This window comes from Mycteria americana, chromosome 8 (assembly GCF_035582795.1).
Source record: "Mycteria americana isolate JAX WOST 10 ecotype Jacksonville Zoo and Gardens chromosome 8, USCA_MyAme_1.0, whole genome shotgun sequence".
Taxonomy (NCBI): Eukaryota; Metazoa; Chordata; class Aves; order Ciconiiformes; family Ciconiidae; genus Mycteria; species Mycteria americana.
Genome location: NC_134372.1, coordinates 26,754,213 through 26,769,608, shown reverse-complemented (window position 1 = coordinate 26,769,608; position 15,396 = coordinate 26,754,213). Strand labels below are relative to the sequence as shown.

Genomic DNA, 15,396 nt, shown 5'->3' with positions numbered 1-15,396 from the left:
CAGCTTCCACCAAGACCATGACCTTCACAAGGAGCATTGCTGAACTGCCCCACACCAGAGGTGGCTATGTTTCAGCAACGGAACTAACAGTAAAGGATGGGTTTGGTCTAAATCACTGAACACCAGCCTGGGCTGTTGCCTGCACTGTCTCTTAACTTCTGCAGGAGCAGAATTAGGTCTTCACAGAGCACTTCCAAAACCCAGGTGTTAAACGTCAAACTCTGTAAATGTCAGTGCTCTTCTAACACTTCAAGCTCTTGAGTTGGCAATGTTAAGGTCACTTGGCCCCCCTTCCCATCTGCAGTGCCATACTCCAGTCTGTGTAATAAAGCAATCACACTCATGAGCCTCCCTGAACACCTTGGGCTGGCTGTCCATGCCGACCCACCTATTACAGTGTCTCCTTCCTCCTGGTTCCCAGCATCAAGCACAACAGAGACAGTTTCTCCCAGCCACTGCGCTTGTGCCAAGTACCACAGCAGCCCCGAGTAGCCAGATGCTACAAAAGAATGGAAAAAATCCCCCTCATTCCTTGCCTCTGAGTCAGAGCAAGCTCAGAGGACAAAGACATTTGGAGAATGTAGCTCCCAACTTCTAACAGGGTCTGGGCTCACGAATGCAAAGACCTTCCAAAGGCTTATAAATTGCATTGGGTCCCAAAAGCTTTTCTACAGGAGGAGCAGAAGACTCATTCCTGCACCAACATGTTAAAGTAGGAGAGATGATTTGCTACACAACGGCAATGGATAAAGCTTTGGGGAAAAAAAAAACCCAAAACCAAAAAAAGTGAGAGAGAAAGGTAGACTGCAATGCATCCTAACTTTAAACATCTGGAAGTTTCCCAAATCCAAATCCAAGCTGGTCATCAGGGCTCTTACTATAACCTATGGTGAGATACAGGTACCTCCAAAAGTTTCCAGTTGATGTCTCTCTGCAGGCACCAGCAGAAGCCCACACCATGACTAGCTTAGTCTTGGGCAAGTAGCCAACAGCCCTAACGTGGCACAGTTCAACCTCAACAGTTGAAGTGTGACAAGCAAATTAAATTAGTTTTGCCAGGAAGGACCCAGCAAACTTTACAGTAGATAAGGGTAGCAGCTCTAATCCCACAATGTCCCTGTGGCTGATGTGATTTGGGTCCCTTTGCTGGAGGAGCTGCAGGGACCTCAGAGACTCACCATGCCCAGTGTGCAGGAGAATTCACCCAGGAAGTCATGCTCATACAGCTGCGTGCTCGACTTGTCCTGGTCAAACAGGGCAAACTTGAGCTTCTGCACTTCTTCAAAGTGGTAGTCAACGATGAACTTCTTGGCAAAAGCTGGGTTGAGGTTGTTCACGGCTGTCTCTGTCCTGTCGAGCTGCAAAATAAAAAAAAAGAGGCATTTAGGTATGTGCATCTTGTGTCTTTGTCACTGCCATGTCTCTTCTCTGACTTCAGCCAGAGCCACCCAGACACCTTGCAGTGACCATCAGAGAGGTCACCTGCAGTGACCATTAGGGAGAGCACCAGGCTATCCCTAAATGCAGGCCATAATACCCTGTGTACGCAAGGTGGGATCCATCTAAATGAGTAACAGCACTTCATGCAGAGCGCTGCATCCCTGAGGACAAGGTGCATGGGGCTGTACAAGCACACCCCAGCCAACAGCCAGGACAGGAGTGCCCACCCAGCCAAGGCTTGGTGTGGACTCAAGGCTCATTGAAGCCAGAGTCTTTGCTGGCTTCTAACCCCTGTTCTTCCAGGAGCTGATGCTCTCTCACATACCTCCGCTCCTCAACCAGACACTCGCAGCTGTAATGCCAAACCTCTTTCTTTCAGGCTATGCAGCTAACAGCAAGGACAAGCAAAAAGAAAAAGTGTCACGAGCCAGAACAGCAACCCTCTAGCATTTCCCTCTAGACCTCAAACCAAAACATTCATGTGGTTTCTTCTTTCTTGGCCTTCCATGGAAAGAAAGGGGGAAAAAAATCACCGCAGGCCATTTTTCATAGATTTCATCAAACATTAGGAGAAACAAGAGGCTGGAAGGACCCGGAAGACAAGACTTCAACAGACTTTGTCATCCTGAGCTATTGTGAGCAGGCTGGAAGAAATGATGTCTCTGATGGCTTGGAAGGGCAAGTGCACAGAGGATGATGGAGACTGGAAGGAGCGTGGGGAATGCACTGCTGGAGGGGAAGCATCATGGTGGTCTGCAGCATCCTGCAGCCAAGAGCAGCGATAAGAGCAGAGGAAACTTGACAGGCAGCCAGTGGAAGTGTGAGTTTACGACGCAGCATGGCACAGGCGGACAGAAAGCCTTGCATGAGCCAAAAAAAAGAATCCTGGGGACAGCCACACCGGAGATCCTGGGATGCTGCCCTCTGGTAATGGAGCTTTGGTCCCAGACCCCATAACTCAGACCACAGGAGGGCTAGGAGGACAGCAGCACCAGCTGGGCTCCTGGCGCGGGCTCACCCAGACACAGCAACCCACAATTTTAGCCAAAGCAGCAGAAACTGGGAAAACGAGGCCAAAAAAAGCTGGTGTATTTGCTTCTGGAAGTCAATGGCCAAGAACGGTCTGAACTTTAATGTCAGGACCTATCATCCCCACCAGGCCATCATCCATCCCGAGAGGCACCAGGAAAAGGCAAGTTTGGAGCCCAACATGCAACATACCCTTATGAAGCTAAAACAGGCAGAAAGGATGCTGGTGGCACAGCCTGAGTGCTGAACAAGAAACAAACACCTGCACCCTGGGGGAAAACTCTCCAGCAAGCAAACCAATTAGGAGCTTTGTCAGGAGAGCAGCTATTGATATCGTAAGAGGTAGCAGCCGGTTTGGCAATGGGCACCCTGCCCAGGCAGCCCCATGGGAAGCGCCAGTGGCTCCAAGCATCCGAGCTGGAACAGCCATGTGCCCACCAGAGCTGGCAGAGGAGCTGGCAGCATTGGCCTTTTGCCATATCGCCCTGTTATCCCAGGATATGGTAATAGGGACTATTAAAAAAGAAAGGCAGGTGAGTACCAACATGATTTTATCAAAACCTGCTGCCCTCAGTGCCTGGAAGGACCATCCCATCTGCCTGTGGGACACCACGGAGCCTCTGGCCATGCCGCATCCCCGGTCAGCATCCCGCCTCGTCTTGCAGCCAGCACACCCGGTTCTGGGCAAGGCTGAGCCGCCTGCACATCCCAGGTCCCAGGGCAAGACCTCTGCAGAAAGCAGCTGCCATGCCGGCACCCCCAGGCAGTGCCAGGCTGCGGGACGATGGGAGCCAAGAATAAGTATGGCAGAGCAGAAAAAAGCCCTCCAAAAAAGCAAAAAATGCAAACACATACCTTAGTCCCAAAGAAACTCATTCCACACAGGAGGCAGGTTTTGGAGGGACTGAGTGGAAATGTGGTGAGTTTGCTATATATACTATTGCAGTGTTTTTTGAAGTTGGTCACTTTGTCTTAATTGTCAAGAAACGACTAAAGTAAATGCTGTGTTCCCAGAATAGCCACCTGCTGCACTCTGGGGAATCAAATGCATCAACACCAGTGGGCTGTAAGCTGACCAGGGCCACGCAGCTTCACGCAGATCCTTCCTTCTCTCCTGCCATGCCATACAGAAGGACCCCAAACGTCTGCTCAGAGATGCAGTGGACCAGGAGCAGTGGGTATCCACAAGCTCTACCTTATTTCAGCAGCACAACACAGGCAAATCTCCTTTCAAGCCTAGGAGATGAGACTGTGCAGGCAACAGAGGTGGATTTTAGCTCCTTCCATGTTCTCTGAACTACTGGGAAGCCAGGGACCAAGGGAAACCAGTCCTCCCGCTCCCAGGCACCAGTTCGAAGGAGATAACTTAAAGTCCCATCTCTAGCTTTGCCCTGGCAGGGATGGCCCAGGGAAGGGGAAGAGAAACCCAGCCAATGTGTCTTGAGCTAACCCTCCGAAGTGATGGGGCTTCCTTCAACACCCAGATTAAACCAAGCGTTTAATCTTCCGCCTATTGTCAGTATGAAGCACAACAAAATCACAAGCTCCAGCTGCTTGCTGCACATGGTTTGGCCTTTGATTTGATGCAGCACCGGTCACCTTGGCCAGTGACCATCACGTACGAGGCCTATTCACACCACCTCCACCAGGAGATAAGCATGCCATCAGCTCCTGCCTTCCCCTTTGCCCCCAGTGCTTACACATCTGCGTTCTCTGTAAAGAGCAGAGGTGGCTTTGCCGCCCGAGAGCAGAAAAGCACAAAGGCTTTTAAGAGGCAAGCAGCCTAATTAAAGATTTCTGTTTGGATAAGAGCTTTGATTCTACAAATCAAGCATGAAACTGGGAAATCAACTCCAATGACACCCCTTGTGTTCAGTGAATGCAGCCAGGGAGTCCTCCAGCATCTGAAGGGAGGTTGGCTAGAGACCTTCAAGCATTCCCAGCACATGGAGATGCTTGATGCTCCAACACTGGAGATGCTCTCCCAAGTGCCAAGGAAAGCTCATGCTGAAGGTGCGGGGCCGGATAGATGACTCAGAGGGACACAGAGAGTCATGTGTCCCTGCTCCCGGCATCACAGGCCAAGTCTTCCATGGCTCCTGCAAGATGACATCACCGGGCAGAACATTTAAACATCATCCATCTTCATGTCACTTCTTGGCCTGTGGTTTATTGTCCCTCCATCCCCCACCCCCTCCAAGGCTGATTCACAAAGATTTTAAAATTTCTATTAAGCTCAGCCAGACAAAAATAATTGTATTTGGGAACAAATGTGATAGCTAGAAAGAACAGTGAGCAGAAACCTTTCTGTCGGCATCAGCTGGTGCCTCAGCTCTACCACCCAGCTCAGATGCCGGCACCACCGTGGCTGGGGCTGGTCCTGGAGGAGGAGACCCACGTCCTAAACCAGGTCTGACAGCTGGGATATGTTGCTAACCCAGTGTGGAGGACTGTGTGGTGGAATGCCACTGAGCTGCTGCTGTCCCCAACTGTCCCCTACGTTTCAGCTATATTAAGGCCACCGCTTTCAGATGGGAAAGAGGTTCGTCTTAGGGCAAGGGGCACGTCTGCATAGCCAAAATCCATGCAGGACAACACGGGCACCCCCAGGGAAGCTCTGAACCATGGTGGCATGAGCTGCCAAGGGCTCACCAAGTGCCCCATACAGTGAGGCTCTCGCAGGCGAGCCCACCTCTCCTGGTCCTCCCCGGCACCCAGCCACAGCCCAAACCCATGCACCACTACTGCCATGTGTGGATGCAGGAGGAGCTCAGTCCTGGCTGTGCCCCCAGTGTGCCAGTGGACTGGGGCCAGCTCTGTGGCATGCGAGCACACCACATGCCAGCTCACACAACACGCTGACCTCCGCTGAAACCACAGCAGCGGAGCGCCAAGCAATCTGCTTTTCAAGGCTGACGTCCAGTGCCTATCTTATATCTTGCCAATTAAAAAGAAGCTAAAAATAGCAGAGGAAAGGAAAAAAAAACCACAGACCACACATTTGTATTGTAAAAGAAGCTTTGGAATCAAAACTGCTGGACTGAGACATTACTGACAGCAAGAGAAATTCCTGAAAAGTACAACCAGGTCAAATAGATGACACCTATCAAGGCTAGACAGCTCATTAGTCTCATCCAGGCTGCTGAGCAAAGTTATTTGCAGACCATGGTAAGGTGAGGTTTGCCCCTACTCCCTCCCTGCTGACAGCAAGGAGGTCAGCTGCAGGACACCTTAGGTGATGCCCATTGATTCACCAGCTCCTTGGCCAAGCGCTCAAGGCTGCCCAACTAGTTCAACTGTCTGAAAAAGACTACCTAATTTCCCAGGAATTGGGAAGATTTTTGTTTGTCTTACATGATTTAATGCCCTTCGGCTGCTTATTTTGTACTGCATCCAACACTCATGCCTGTATCCATCCATCACACCCCCATGCTCTGCTTACCTGCTCCCTCCCAGACCAACTGAAAAGAGGTCTTACACTATCTACAACTGCAGTTATAAAATGAAATCCCCATTTTTTTCTCCAGGCATTTTATCCCAGAGTCCCACTGTAGCCAAAAGGTTTTTCTTAGGCACAGAGGTAAATGCTCTTGCACAGATTCTGGAGTTTGGTTTCGCGACACCAATTTTATCACAGACAGCACCTTGCCCAACTTAGACTGCCACAGAAGGAGACGACAACTATAGCTTCTCCATGTGAGATGCTGAAAAGTCAATAAAGCACCGTGAAAACCATCCTTGGGAGTTCCTGATCCACTTTGTGCACACCCCAACTGCAAAACCAGCCTGAGACATGCTTCTGCCTGGGAGACCCACCCACATGAGACCTCTTGCCGTTGCCAGCATCACTGCTGGTGATGACCAAGGTCATGCTGCTCAAAGACAATTTGGGCATCTCTGGATGAACTGCAGTGCCAGCAGCACACACACACCCAGTCCCCGATGCGGCTTGCAGTGGGGAGACGTACCCCTGTGCCTTTTCCCCGCATGAGGGGGATTTTCAAAGGAATACACATCCAGTTGGTGGGTATGCTGGGAAGCAAGCTTTTGGGATCAAGCCAACATTTTACTTATGCTACAAAATAATTCAGACAGCTGCTGAGGGTCAATTCCCTTGCGTTCCATTAGCCTGGTTAGTGGTAGCCTCATCCCACTGAAGCGGAGGGCTGGGAACAACACACAAGGGCTCCTTGTGCGCTGTTTGCATCTTGGAGAGGACAGATTTATCTTGTGTTCACCTACCATCAGGGACAGCACAGCCATGGACAGTCCTCCTCTCCTTAAAGAGCCTTTATCAGCAGGGTCTTGCCCTGGACTAAGCTTGTGTTGGAGTGGGTAGGGAGGCAGAGGAAATGACTGCAGCTCTCAGCTCCTTAGGATATACAAGGAAAATAAAAATAAAGCCCCCTCAGCCAGAGGAGCATGCCAGCGTGATCCTTTGTGCAGAGCCTCAGTGCCCACAGCCCACAGGCTGCAAGCAGCCGCACACATCTGCTGAGCGGGATGTCCTGGTGCAGCAGGGATACCCAAAGCTGGTGAGAAGGACAATCATAGGATCACAGAATTGTTTGGGTTGGAAGGGACCTTTGAAGATCATCAGTCCAACTCCCCTGCCGAGGGCAGGGACACCTTTCACTAGATCAGGTTGTGCAAAGCCCCATCCAGCCTGACCTTGAACACTTCCAGGGATGAGCCATCCACAACTTCTCTGGGCAAGCTGTTCCAGTGTCTCACCACCCTCATCGTAAAACATTTCTTCCTTATGTCCAACCTAAACCTACCCTCTGCCAGTTTATAACTGTTGCCCCTTCTCCTGTCACTACAGGCCCTGATAAAAAGTGTGTTCCCATCTTTCTCATAAGCCCCTTTTAAGTACTGAAAGGCTGCAAAAAGGTCTCCCCGGAGCCTTCTCTTCTCCAGGCTGAACAACCCCAACTGTCCCAGCCTTTCCTCATAGGAGAGGTGTTCCATTCCTCTGATCATTTTTGTGTCCCTCCTCTGGACCTGCTCCAACAGGTCCATGTCTTGCCTGTGCTGAGGGCTCCAGAGCTGAATGCAGTACTACAGGTAGGGTCTCACCAGAGCAGAGTAGAGGGGGAGAATCACCTCCCTCAACCTGCTGGCCACACTTCTTTGGATGCAGCCCAGCGTACACTTGGCTTTCTGGGCTGCAAGCGCACATTACCGGCTCATGTCCAGATTTTCATCCACCAGCACCCCTGAGTCCCTCTCTGCAGGGCTGCTTTCTGACCATTCATCCCCCAGCCTGTGCTGATACTGGGAATTGCCCTGACCCAGGTGCAGGACCTTGCACTTGACCTTGTTGAACTTCATGAGGTTCACATGGGCCCATTCCTCCAGCCTGTCAAGGTCCCTCTGGATGGCATCTCTTTGCTCAAGTGAGTCAGCTGCATCACTCAGCTTGGTGTCATCTGCAAACCTGCTGAAGGTGCACTCAATCCCACTGTCTACGTCACGATCCCTCCCCTCCTCTCTTCCTGTAGGAATTACTTTTCCCATTTATAAGGAGCCGGCTTCTGAAACCAAGCAAATAACAAGATCCTCTGCAGTTTCTTCTCAGGGTCTCCCGGTATCAAATATGGCAGCTGAAGCACATATTTATGAGATTTCTGGTAAGGAGAAAAGACCAGTGTCTGCAAAGAGTTCACTTGGGATTTGTCAGCTGGTTGCTGTCTCTCCTCTCTGCAGCTGAACTGATCCAACCCTCCACGCACCCAGCTCCCAACAGTCTCCTTCCCTGTCCCATGGTCCTGTCCTCTCCTCAACCAGCCTCTCACAAGCCCATGAAATGCCCAACTTAAGGACTGTTGACCTTGATATAATTCTTGGAAGAGGCCACAGGTGATCAGAGCATGAGCTGCCCTGATTAACGTTTTTCCACTGGACTGACTTGTCCTGGTTTAACCCCAGGTGGCAACTAAGCACCACACAGCTGCTCACTCACCCTCCCTCCCCCGGTGGGGTGGGAGAGAGAATCGGAAAAAAAAAAGTAAAACCCGTGGGTTGAGATAAAGACAGTTTAATAGGACAGCAGAGGAAGATAAAATAATAATAATAATAATAATAATAATAATAATAATAATAATAATAATAATAATAATAATAATAGAATGTACAAAACAAGTGATGCACAATGCAATTGCTCACCACCCGCTGACTGATGACCAGCCTGTTTATATACTGAGCACAATGTCATATGGTATGGAATATCCCTTTGGTCAGTTGGGGTCAGCTGTCCTGGCTGTGCCCCCTCCCAGCTTCTGCACCTGGCAGAGCATGGGAAGCTGAAAAGTCGTTGACTAGTATAAGCACTACTTAGCAACAACTAAAACATCAGTGTGTTATATCAACATTATTCTCCTACTAAATCCAAAACACAGCACTATACCAGCTACTAGGAAGAAAATTAACTCTATCCCAGCAGGACATGACCTGCAAGACCCTCATCCAGCACACTCCTGGCCCCTATAAAGAGCCACTCTTCAAGCGAAACCCGAAGATCAGCTTCCTATATGACCCAAGAACCAGCTTATCTTGACTCACCTAGAAACATACCTCATTGCAAGCGGGACCTCACAACATCTAATTGTCACATGGGATCAGCATTTCAGGCACCCAAATCCAAAGCATCCCCAGCTTACAGCAGACTGAGAAGGGGCTAGAACCACTCTGAAGGTGGCAAGATCCTTTCACGCCCGCCATGTGCCTTGCCAGAGGTCGGCATTTTGAGATCTACAGTTAAATCTAACCCCCAGCACAAAGCAGAAAGCACCAATGAGGAAAGGACCGGTTGCAGAACACAGAATAATTAACACACCGGTGCTGCACACACAGCCTCAGGAGGATTGGAAGAGCTTCCACCTCTGCTCGAGGAGGAACAAGGACCAGCCTTGTAGCGGAGCATGGAGGGAAGAGACGCTAGCATCGGCAAACCACAGGAGGTGGAAATTGACACAACTTCAGGACTTACCTCCACCCACTTCCCATTGACTTCCATGAAGAGGACACAGAAGGGGTCGGATTTGGAAGTGACATCCCTGTCCAGAAGGTTTTGGCCGCAGATGGACAGCTCGACTTTGCAGACGCAGTACTGGGAGCCAATGGGCCCCACTGGTGTGGGAGTCACGGTGTACGCCATGGACTCCAGCAGCAGCAGCTCCAGGCAGTCTGTGGGACATGAGAACGAAGAGAAACCTCAGTGCAAGTGCAAAAGCAGAAAACACTCTGTCAGTACCAGTGGGTTAGGCCCAGACAAAGAGGTCACATCCAGAGCCTCATGCTCTAAGTTACACTCAATAAGTTATGAGGCTTTCCTGGCTCCAAAGCATCTGCCCCACCCAGTCACCATCCCCATGTGGCCACCACACCAGGCATATGTCCTGAATGGGAGCCCAGCAGAGGAGTCCAACAACCTGCCTTGGTTTTGCTCCATAAATAGCAGATTTTCAAGGAAAGGTAACATCTTCTGCTTACTCCCCGAGGGAGGGGGGTCCCCAACCTCTTCTTCCAGCATGTTGGGTTTTTTTTGTGGGGAGGAACTACACTTCCACACCACCTTTCAGCATGAAAACTGGTCATTGTCCAGCTGGTCCCAAGCCACAGACCATGGACCTAGGCTATGAGGGCCAAACTTGAGCTCTGCCCCCCAAATCATCCCAGGGAAAGGGGTGAGACTGTGAGGATGAGTGGGGTGGAGGGCAGCTCCAGCCCTGGTTCAGCCCTATCTCCACGTGCAATTAAAAAGTGGCTTTAGTTGGTTCACAGAAGAGCAAGACAAATGTGACAACCACTGCATGACATGGTGTACGAGATGATTTACAGGGCCCTGATAAACCCTTTGTTATAAGAACAGCTTACCAAAAGTCCGCTACCAAAGCTATTTTGCAGAGATAAATGTCTTTTATATCATTATTAGTGCAAAACCCCGTCCCACATGAGAGTTTTGCCTTCTGATGTGCAGTTTACTCAGCAGAAACTATCAAAGGTCTTCAACAGAGATGAGGAAAGGGGGAAAAAAGAGAAGAAAAAGCATTTTCAGATTAAGTCATACTAATAAACCTTTGCAGCTGGGGTGGCTATTGGAGAGAGTGCTCTTTTCAGCAGCTGCATCAATACCTTTAGCCATACCCCTCTTTTTCAAGAGCGCCTCCTGGCTCATCCACTTTATCTGAAAACCCCCAACATCCCCTTCCCCCACCTTGATAAGCCATCTGCTGCTGTTTGGCATTGAAACCCTAATTAATATTATTTGTTTGTTTTGCCCAGGCACGACTATTTCCAAGTGCTCATGGTGCTGGGAGAGGTACTGCTGCTCCCTTCCCTTGCAGCTCAACCTCCAAGCTGGGACGGGAAGGGGGACAGGGATGGGGTGATCCCAGCCCCTACATGGCTATGGGAGAGGGAGCTCCAGGCTCGCCGCCAGCTGCTCCGAGTGCTTGGCCCCAGCTGTGATGAATAGTGAGCAGAAAACAGCTCCCGATTCCAAAGCTCTGAGCCCTCCTCTCCTACCTGCCAAGATCTCTGCTTGGCACTAAGTCACCCGAAACAAGCCTGATTTTAATCCCCAACAGTAAATGCAAGCTCTTCATCACAGCCCACTGCTCAGGGCAAGAGCGGTGCAATCATTTCAGCTCCATAGGAACCTAGAAACATCTCCAGAAGAAGAAAATCCCCATCCTTGGCTGCGCACACACGTGTACATCTCCGAAACAGCACCCATATCCCTACCCTGGCTGTGGTTTCCCCTCTCCTAGACCAAGCACATCTTATGCCATTGCTTCCCGTTCACAGCAGCACGACACCACATCAGCAGCATGTGTGGGCAATGGTCCATCCACCACAACTTTGAGGAGAAACACATGCAGAAGCAAAAGTCCTTCTGGCTCATCCACTGCGAAGCCCCTGTGGCCACTGGGGTGATGGCTCTGAAACACCCATCCCCACCAGAGCTTCCTCTGCTCCTCTCAACCCCACATTGCCAGTTGCAGCTAAAACAAAGATTTTTTATTTTTTTTCTTTGTACAGATCATGCAATGAATGTCTTAAAATAGCCAGGCCTGTTCTATTTATGCTCCTGTCTGTCTGCCACTCCCTCCAAAAAGCAAACGCGGGGCAGCTGTGCCAGCATGGACCTGGTCCTGCTGGAGCAGGGAGATCTGGGCTGGGTTTTTCCATCTCCCCTTCCCCTAGATCTTGGTGCTGTCTCACAAAAAGCAGAGGCAGCAAATGACTCAGTGGAAAAAGCTTTTTCCCAGGGCTGGCAGGCACCAAAACATCCTCTTGGCACGCTGCGCATTGCCTGCGCTCCAGCCCCTGCGCTCAGCCTGCTGTGCTCCCGAGAGGAGCACATGGTCAAAACAGGCACAGGGAAGAGGAGAGGTGGCCAGCGCTGGCTGGGGCCAGCCATGGACATAGACCTGGTGGGACTCATGTTCCCTGCATGGACACACTCTCCACCAGGGCACCCAAAATCAGGGACTGGGAGAGTGGCCTCTCCCCCAGGTGCCAACCTGGAGAGCTTGATGCCATCTCACAGGTGCCAAGCACAAAATCCTGTGGTTGCCTCCTCCTCAAGAAGGCAAAAGGCAGCGGGAAGATGCCACCACCCCTTTCACCACCATCCCAGTAAAGATGATTTTTGCACCAAGGAGCTGCTGGTCCAGCCAGCCCACTGGTGATGGAGATGCCAAAGACACGGGCAGCTCTCCCAAATCATGGTTCGGGCTACTCCTTCCCCCCAGCTCCAGTCCTAGTATAAAACCCTGAGGAGCACAACCATCCTGATTCAGCCAAAAAGTAATTAGTTTAAATGAAAAAGTCATTTTCCCACCCAGGCTGGCTCCCAAACAACCCCACGGAAAGGGTAACGCTCAGAGACGTGGCAGAGGCAGAAGATGGTGATGCCACTAGGGCATGTTCATGTCCGTAGGTGCCACCATTGCTCATCCACGCACACCATCTTGTCCCAGGAAACAGCCAAGGGAGCCGCCTCCTCCCCGCCAGAGAGCCACAGCCGCCTCTCCTCCCGCTGCGCCAGCACAGATCCAGCACCTTCCTGGGGCCAGGCAGGGGTTTGGCCCCTGCAGCCTTGGCAGCAGCCACGGGTCCCCCTGCTTCAGAGGCTTCCCATCTGAGGCACCACGAGGGTTCAGCAAGGCAGCAGCATTTTAAGCCCCCAGCAAATCCTTTAAATTCAGGGGGGGAATTTGAGCTGGCACCAAACGAGCCGGCTCACCATCATCTATATTCCAGTCTCTCCTCCTTTTTTTGTTCTTCTCTCCCCGCATTCGCCACCCTGAACAAAGTCCTGTAACTCACTTGGCATCTGTGGCCAAATATTCTCCCGATGTAAAATCCCAGCTGCCGACTTCATGCCAATCATGCAGACATGTGGTCTCCTGCCGAAACATGGCCAGGCTACCGATGAGAGGGCTCAGGGACAAGCACGAATGTCCAATTGCCCCACGGTCCCGTCTGCCATCAGCCACAGCAGATGCCTGAAGAGGTGTCACAAGAGCAGGACCCCAGGGTGGAGGGACATGGTCCCCAAATCCTTTCTGGGCTCCAGCTTCCCAGACCTCCTGAGCTGGACACATCTTTGCACTTCATAACCTTCAAGTCCTTTTTCCTCTATGACTTGGTCACCTCCAAGCTGCTTTGCGTCCACAACTTCCTGCAGCAAAGGGTTTCACTGGCTGGGGCATGCACAAACCCTGGGGCCACCCAGAATATCTGAGATGAACATCTGGGAGCCCCAGAGCAATGCACACAGATGTTCTCCTCCTCCTCCTTCTCCTTCTCGTCCTCACCCCATGCCCCCCCCCCCAGTCTCTACAGCAGATCCCCAAAGCACAGTGCAGAAGGGCCGGCTGGAAGCCCTGGGATCTTTTTATCCTGTCTTATCTGAAAGAGGAGGAGGCAAAGGCATTATCTGTTTTGCAAACTAACTTCTGCCCTGGGAGGTTCCCCTTCCCTCCACAGAAGGGAAGCCCCATGAGAAGCAGTCACTTGGGCCACACTAAGCCCCCATTTTAAGCATTAACAGGAAAAAAAGAGAGAAAAAAAATAAGCCATGCCACTGTGCTTTAAGAGAAACATTTTGGGGGCTTTTTTTAATATTAATAATGTTGTCAAACTTCAGTGATCTCCTCTCATTAAAGAAATCAGATTTATTTTCACAGGGAATACCAGGCATATTTGAAACAGCCCCAGAAGTACCAATATCCACCAGTGACTGGTGCAGAGTCCCTCTGGGTCCCTCCCGGGGATGTCCCTTCCCTTCTTTGGGATGATCCATGATTTCTGTAATACCCCACAGAAGTCACCCGTGATTCAGTTTACACACTCAGGCTGCCCCACCACAGCCTACTGCAATTGTAGAAGCAAATTCCCTTTCCAGAAGGGGAAAATGAGAGGGAGGACCATCAAGCAGGTAAATTTGGGTTCCTATAAAGCACATATCTGAGCTTATAGGCAGCAGAGGCACAGTGGGAGAGCAGTGGTACCTGAGGGAGGATGAAGATCAGGTGAAAATGGGTTGTCAGAAGATTGAAGCAAAGGAGAGGAGCGGGAGGACACAGAAACCAGTTGCCCAGAGCAGCAGAAAAGCTGAAACACAGCACACACGGAGCCGGAGATGCCAGGAAAACGCGGGATGCACTGTGATGGATGCCCGACGCAGCTCCCCACGCCGTCAAAACCCACACGGGCCACTTTCCTCCCTCCTGTCAACAAAAACAGTCATCTCCAGAATTATTTTGCAAAGCAAAAATGTTTGCCTTTCAGTCTCGCCTAGGCAACAGGGTGGATTCACCAGCCTGCACCTGGTCTTAATAACAGCCTTGTTACCTTCTGAACGCACGTGCAATTAGTCATGTACACAGCACCGTGCTGCTGGTCCCCTCACCAGCAAATGCCTCTGCCACAGGCGAGCAGGCTGGGGGAGGCAGAAAGGGGAAGCTTGCACATGAAAACTCCCTGCAAAGATGTACCTTGGGTACCTGCTACCATCAGAGGACCTTCATCTCTCCTGCGAGGCAGGGAAAGGCTGAAAACTGCCTCCAAGTATCCCAGTGTGGGCAGCACAGCTGGGAATGAGCTCAAATTCTCTCAAATTTCCAGAGATTCGGGGTAGACCCAGCACAGGGGGATGCCCAGGCTAGGCTCTGGTTTCCAGGCTGGCACGCTGCAAAATCCCATCCCAAGTGAGGCATGACAATGGCTGGGGCCACCTCAGTGCAACAGCACCTGCTTCTTCATTTCGTGCCCAGTCAATAGTCATCCACAACGTCCAGCTCCTCTCAGACCTCTGCTGTCCCTAGAAAAGCCCCCAAACCTTGGCACAGTTTGGTACTGGTGTAGGCAGCACCCTCCTTGCCAAAAGCCGAGGCAGCTGCGCCGACCAGTATGCAAGCAGCACCCAGGCAAGCTTCTCCTGGTAGGTAATGATCAGCAGAGCTGTGCAAAGTCACTTGGCGTGTCCTGGGAGTCACAAATTGCAGGAAAACTCCAAGGCAAACCCCGCAGCACCAGAGCTGGCCCCCCAAAGTGGCTTTACATTTCAGTCCCTCCAGAAAGGTTGTATCCCTGCTTCCCAGCCAGCAAGAGAAAATGCTACACAAAGAGGGCTGCCATACCCAGCTGTGTTGGAGACCACAACCTCCCAGCCAGCACACCGGGACAGGCAAGGGAGTTTTCCCGAGTCCTACAGGGAACAGGAATAAAAGCCCAAGGGAGAAACTGAGGCAGAAAGGGAGGATGAGCCAGAGTCCCAGAGCAAGGCACCAAACACAAGTCCATCCCAGTGGCACTTCTTGCATTCAGGCACTTTCCAGGGAAAGAGGTCTTTGGTGGGTTGAAATGTCCCATTGTCTGCCATCTCGCTGCGATGTCTGCTTTGCTTTAATA

General features: G+C 51.2%; 1 protein-coding gene across 1 annotated transcript in view; it reads right to left on the bottom strand.

The window, feature by feature from the left end:
* Positions 1–15,396, bottom strand: part of CPNE2 (copine 2) — a 57,855-nt gene that overhangs the window by 32,902 nt on the left and 9,557 nt on the right. Inside the window, exons 2-3 of the mRNA XM_075510302.1 lie at positions 9,461–9,657; positions 1,179–1,358 (exon numbers count right to left, since the gene is read on the bottom strand). Of these exons, the coding sequence (XP_075366417.1) occupies positions 1,179–1,358; positions 9,461–9,628 (348 nt within the window). The 5' untranslated portion in view covers positions 9,629–9,657. The remainder of the gene's footprint in view (positions 1–1,178; positions 1,359–9,460; positions 9,658–15,396) is intronic.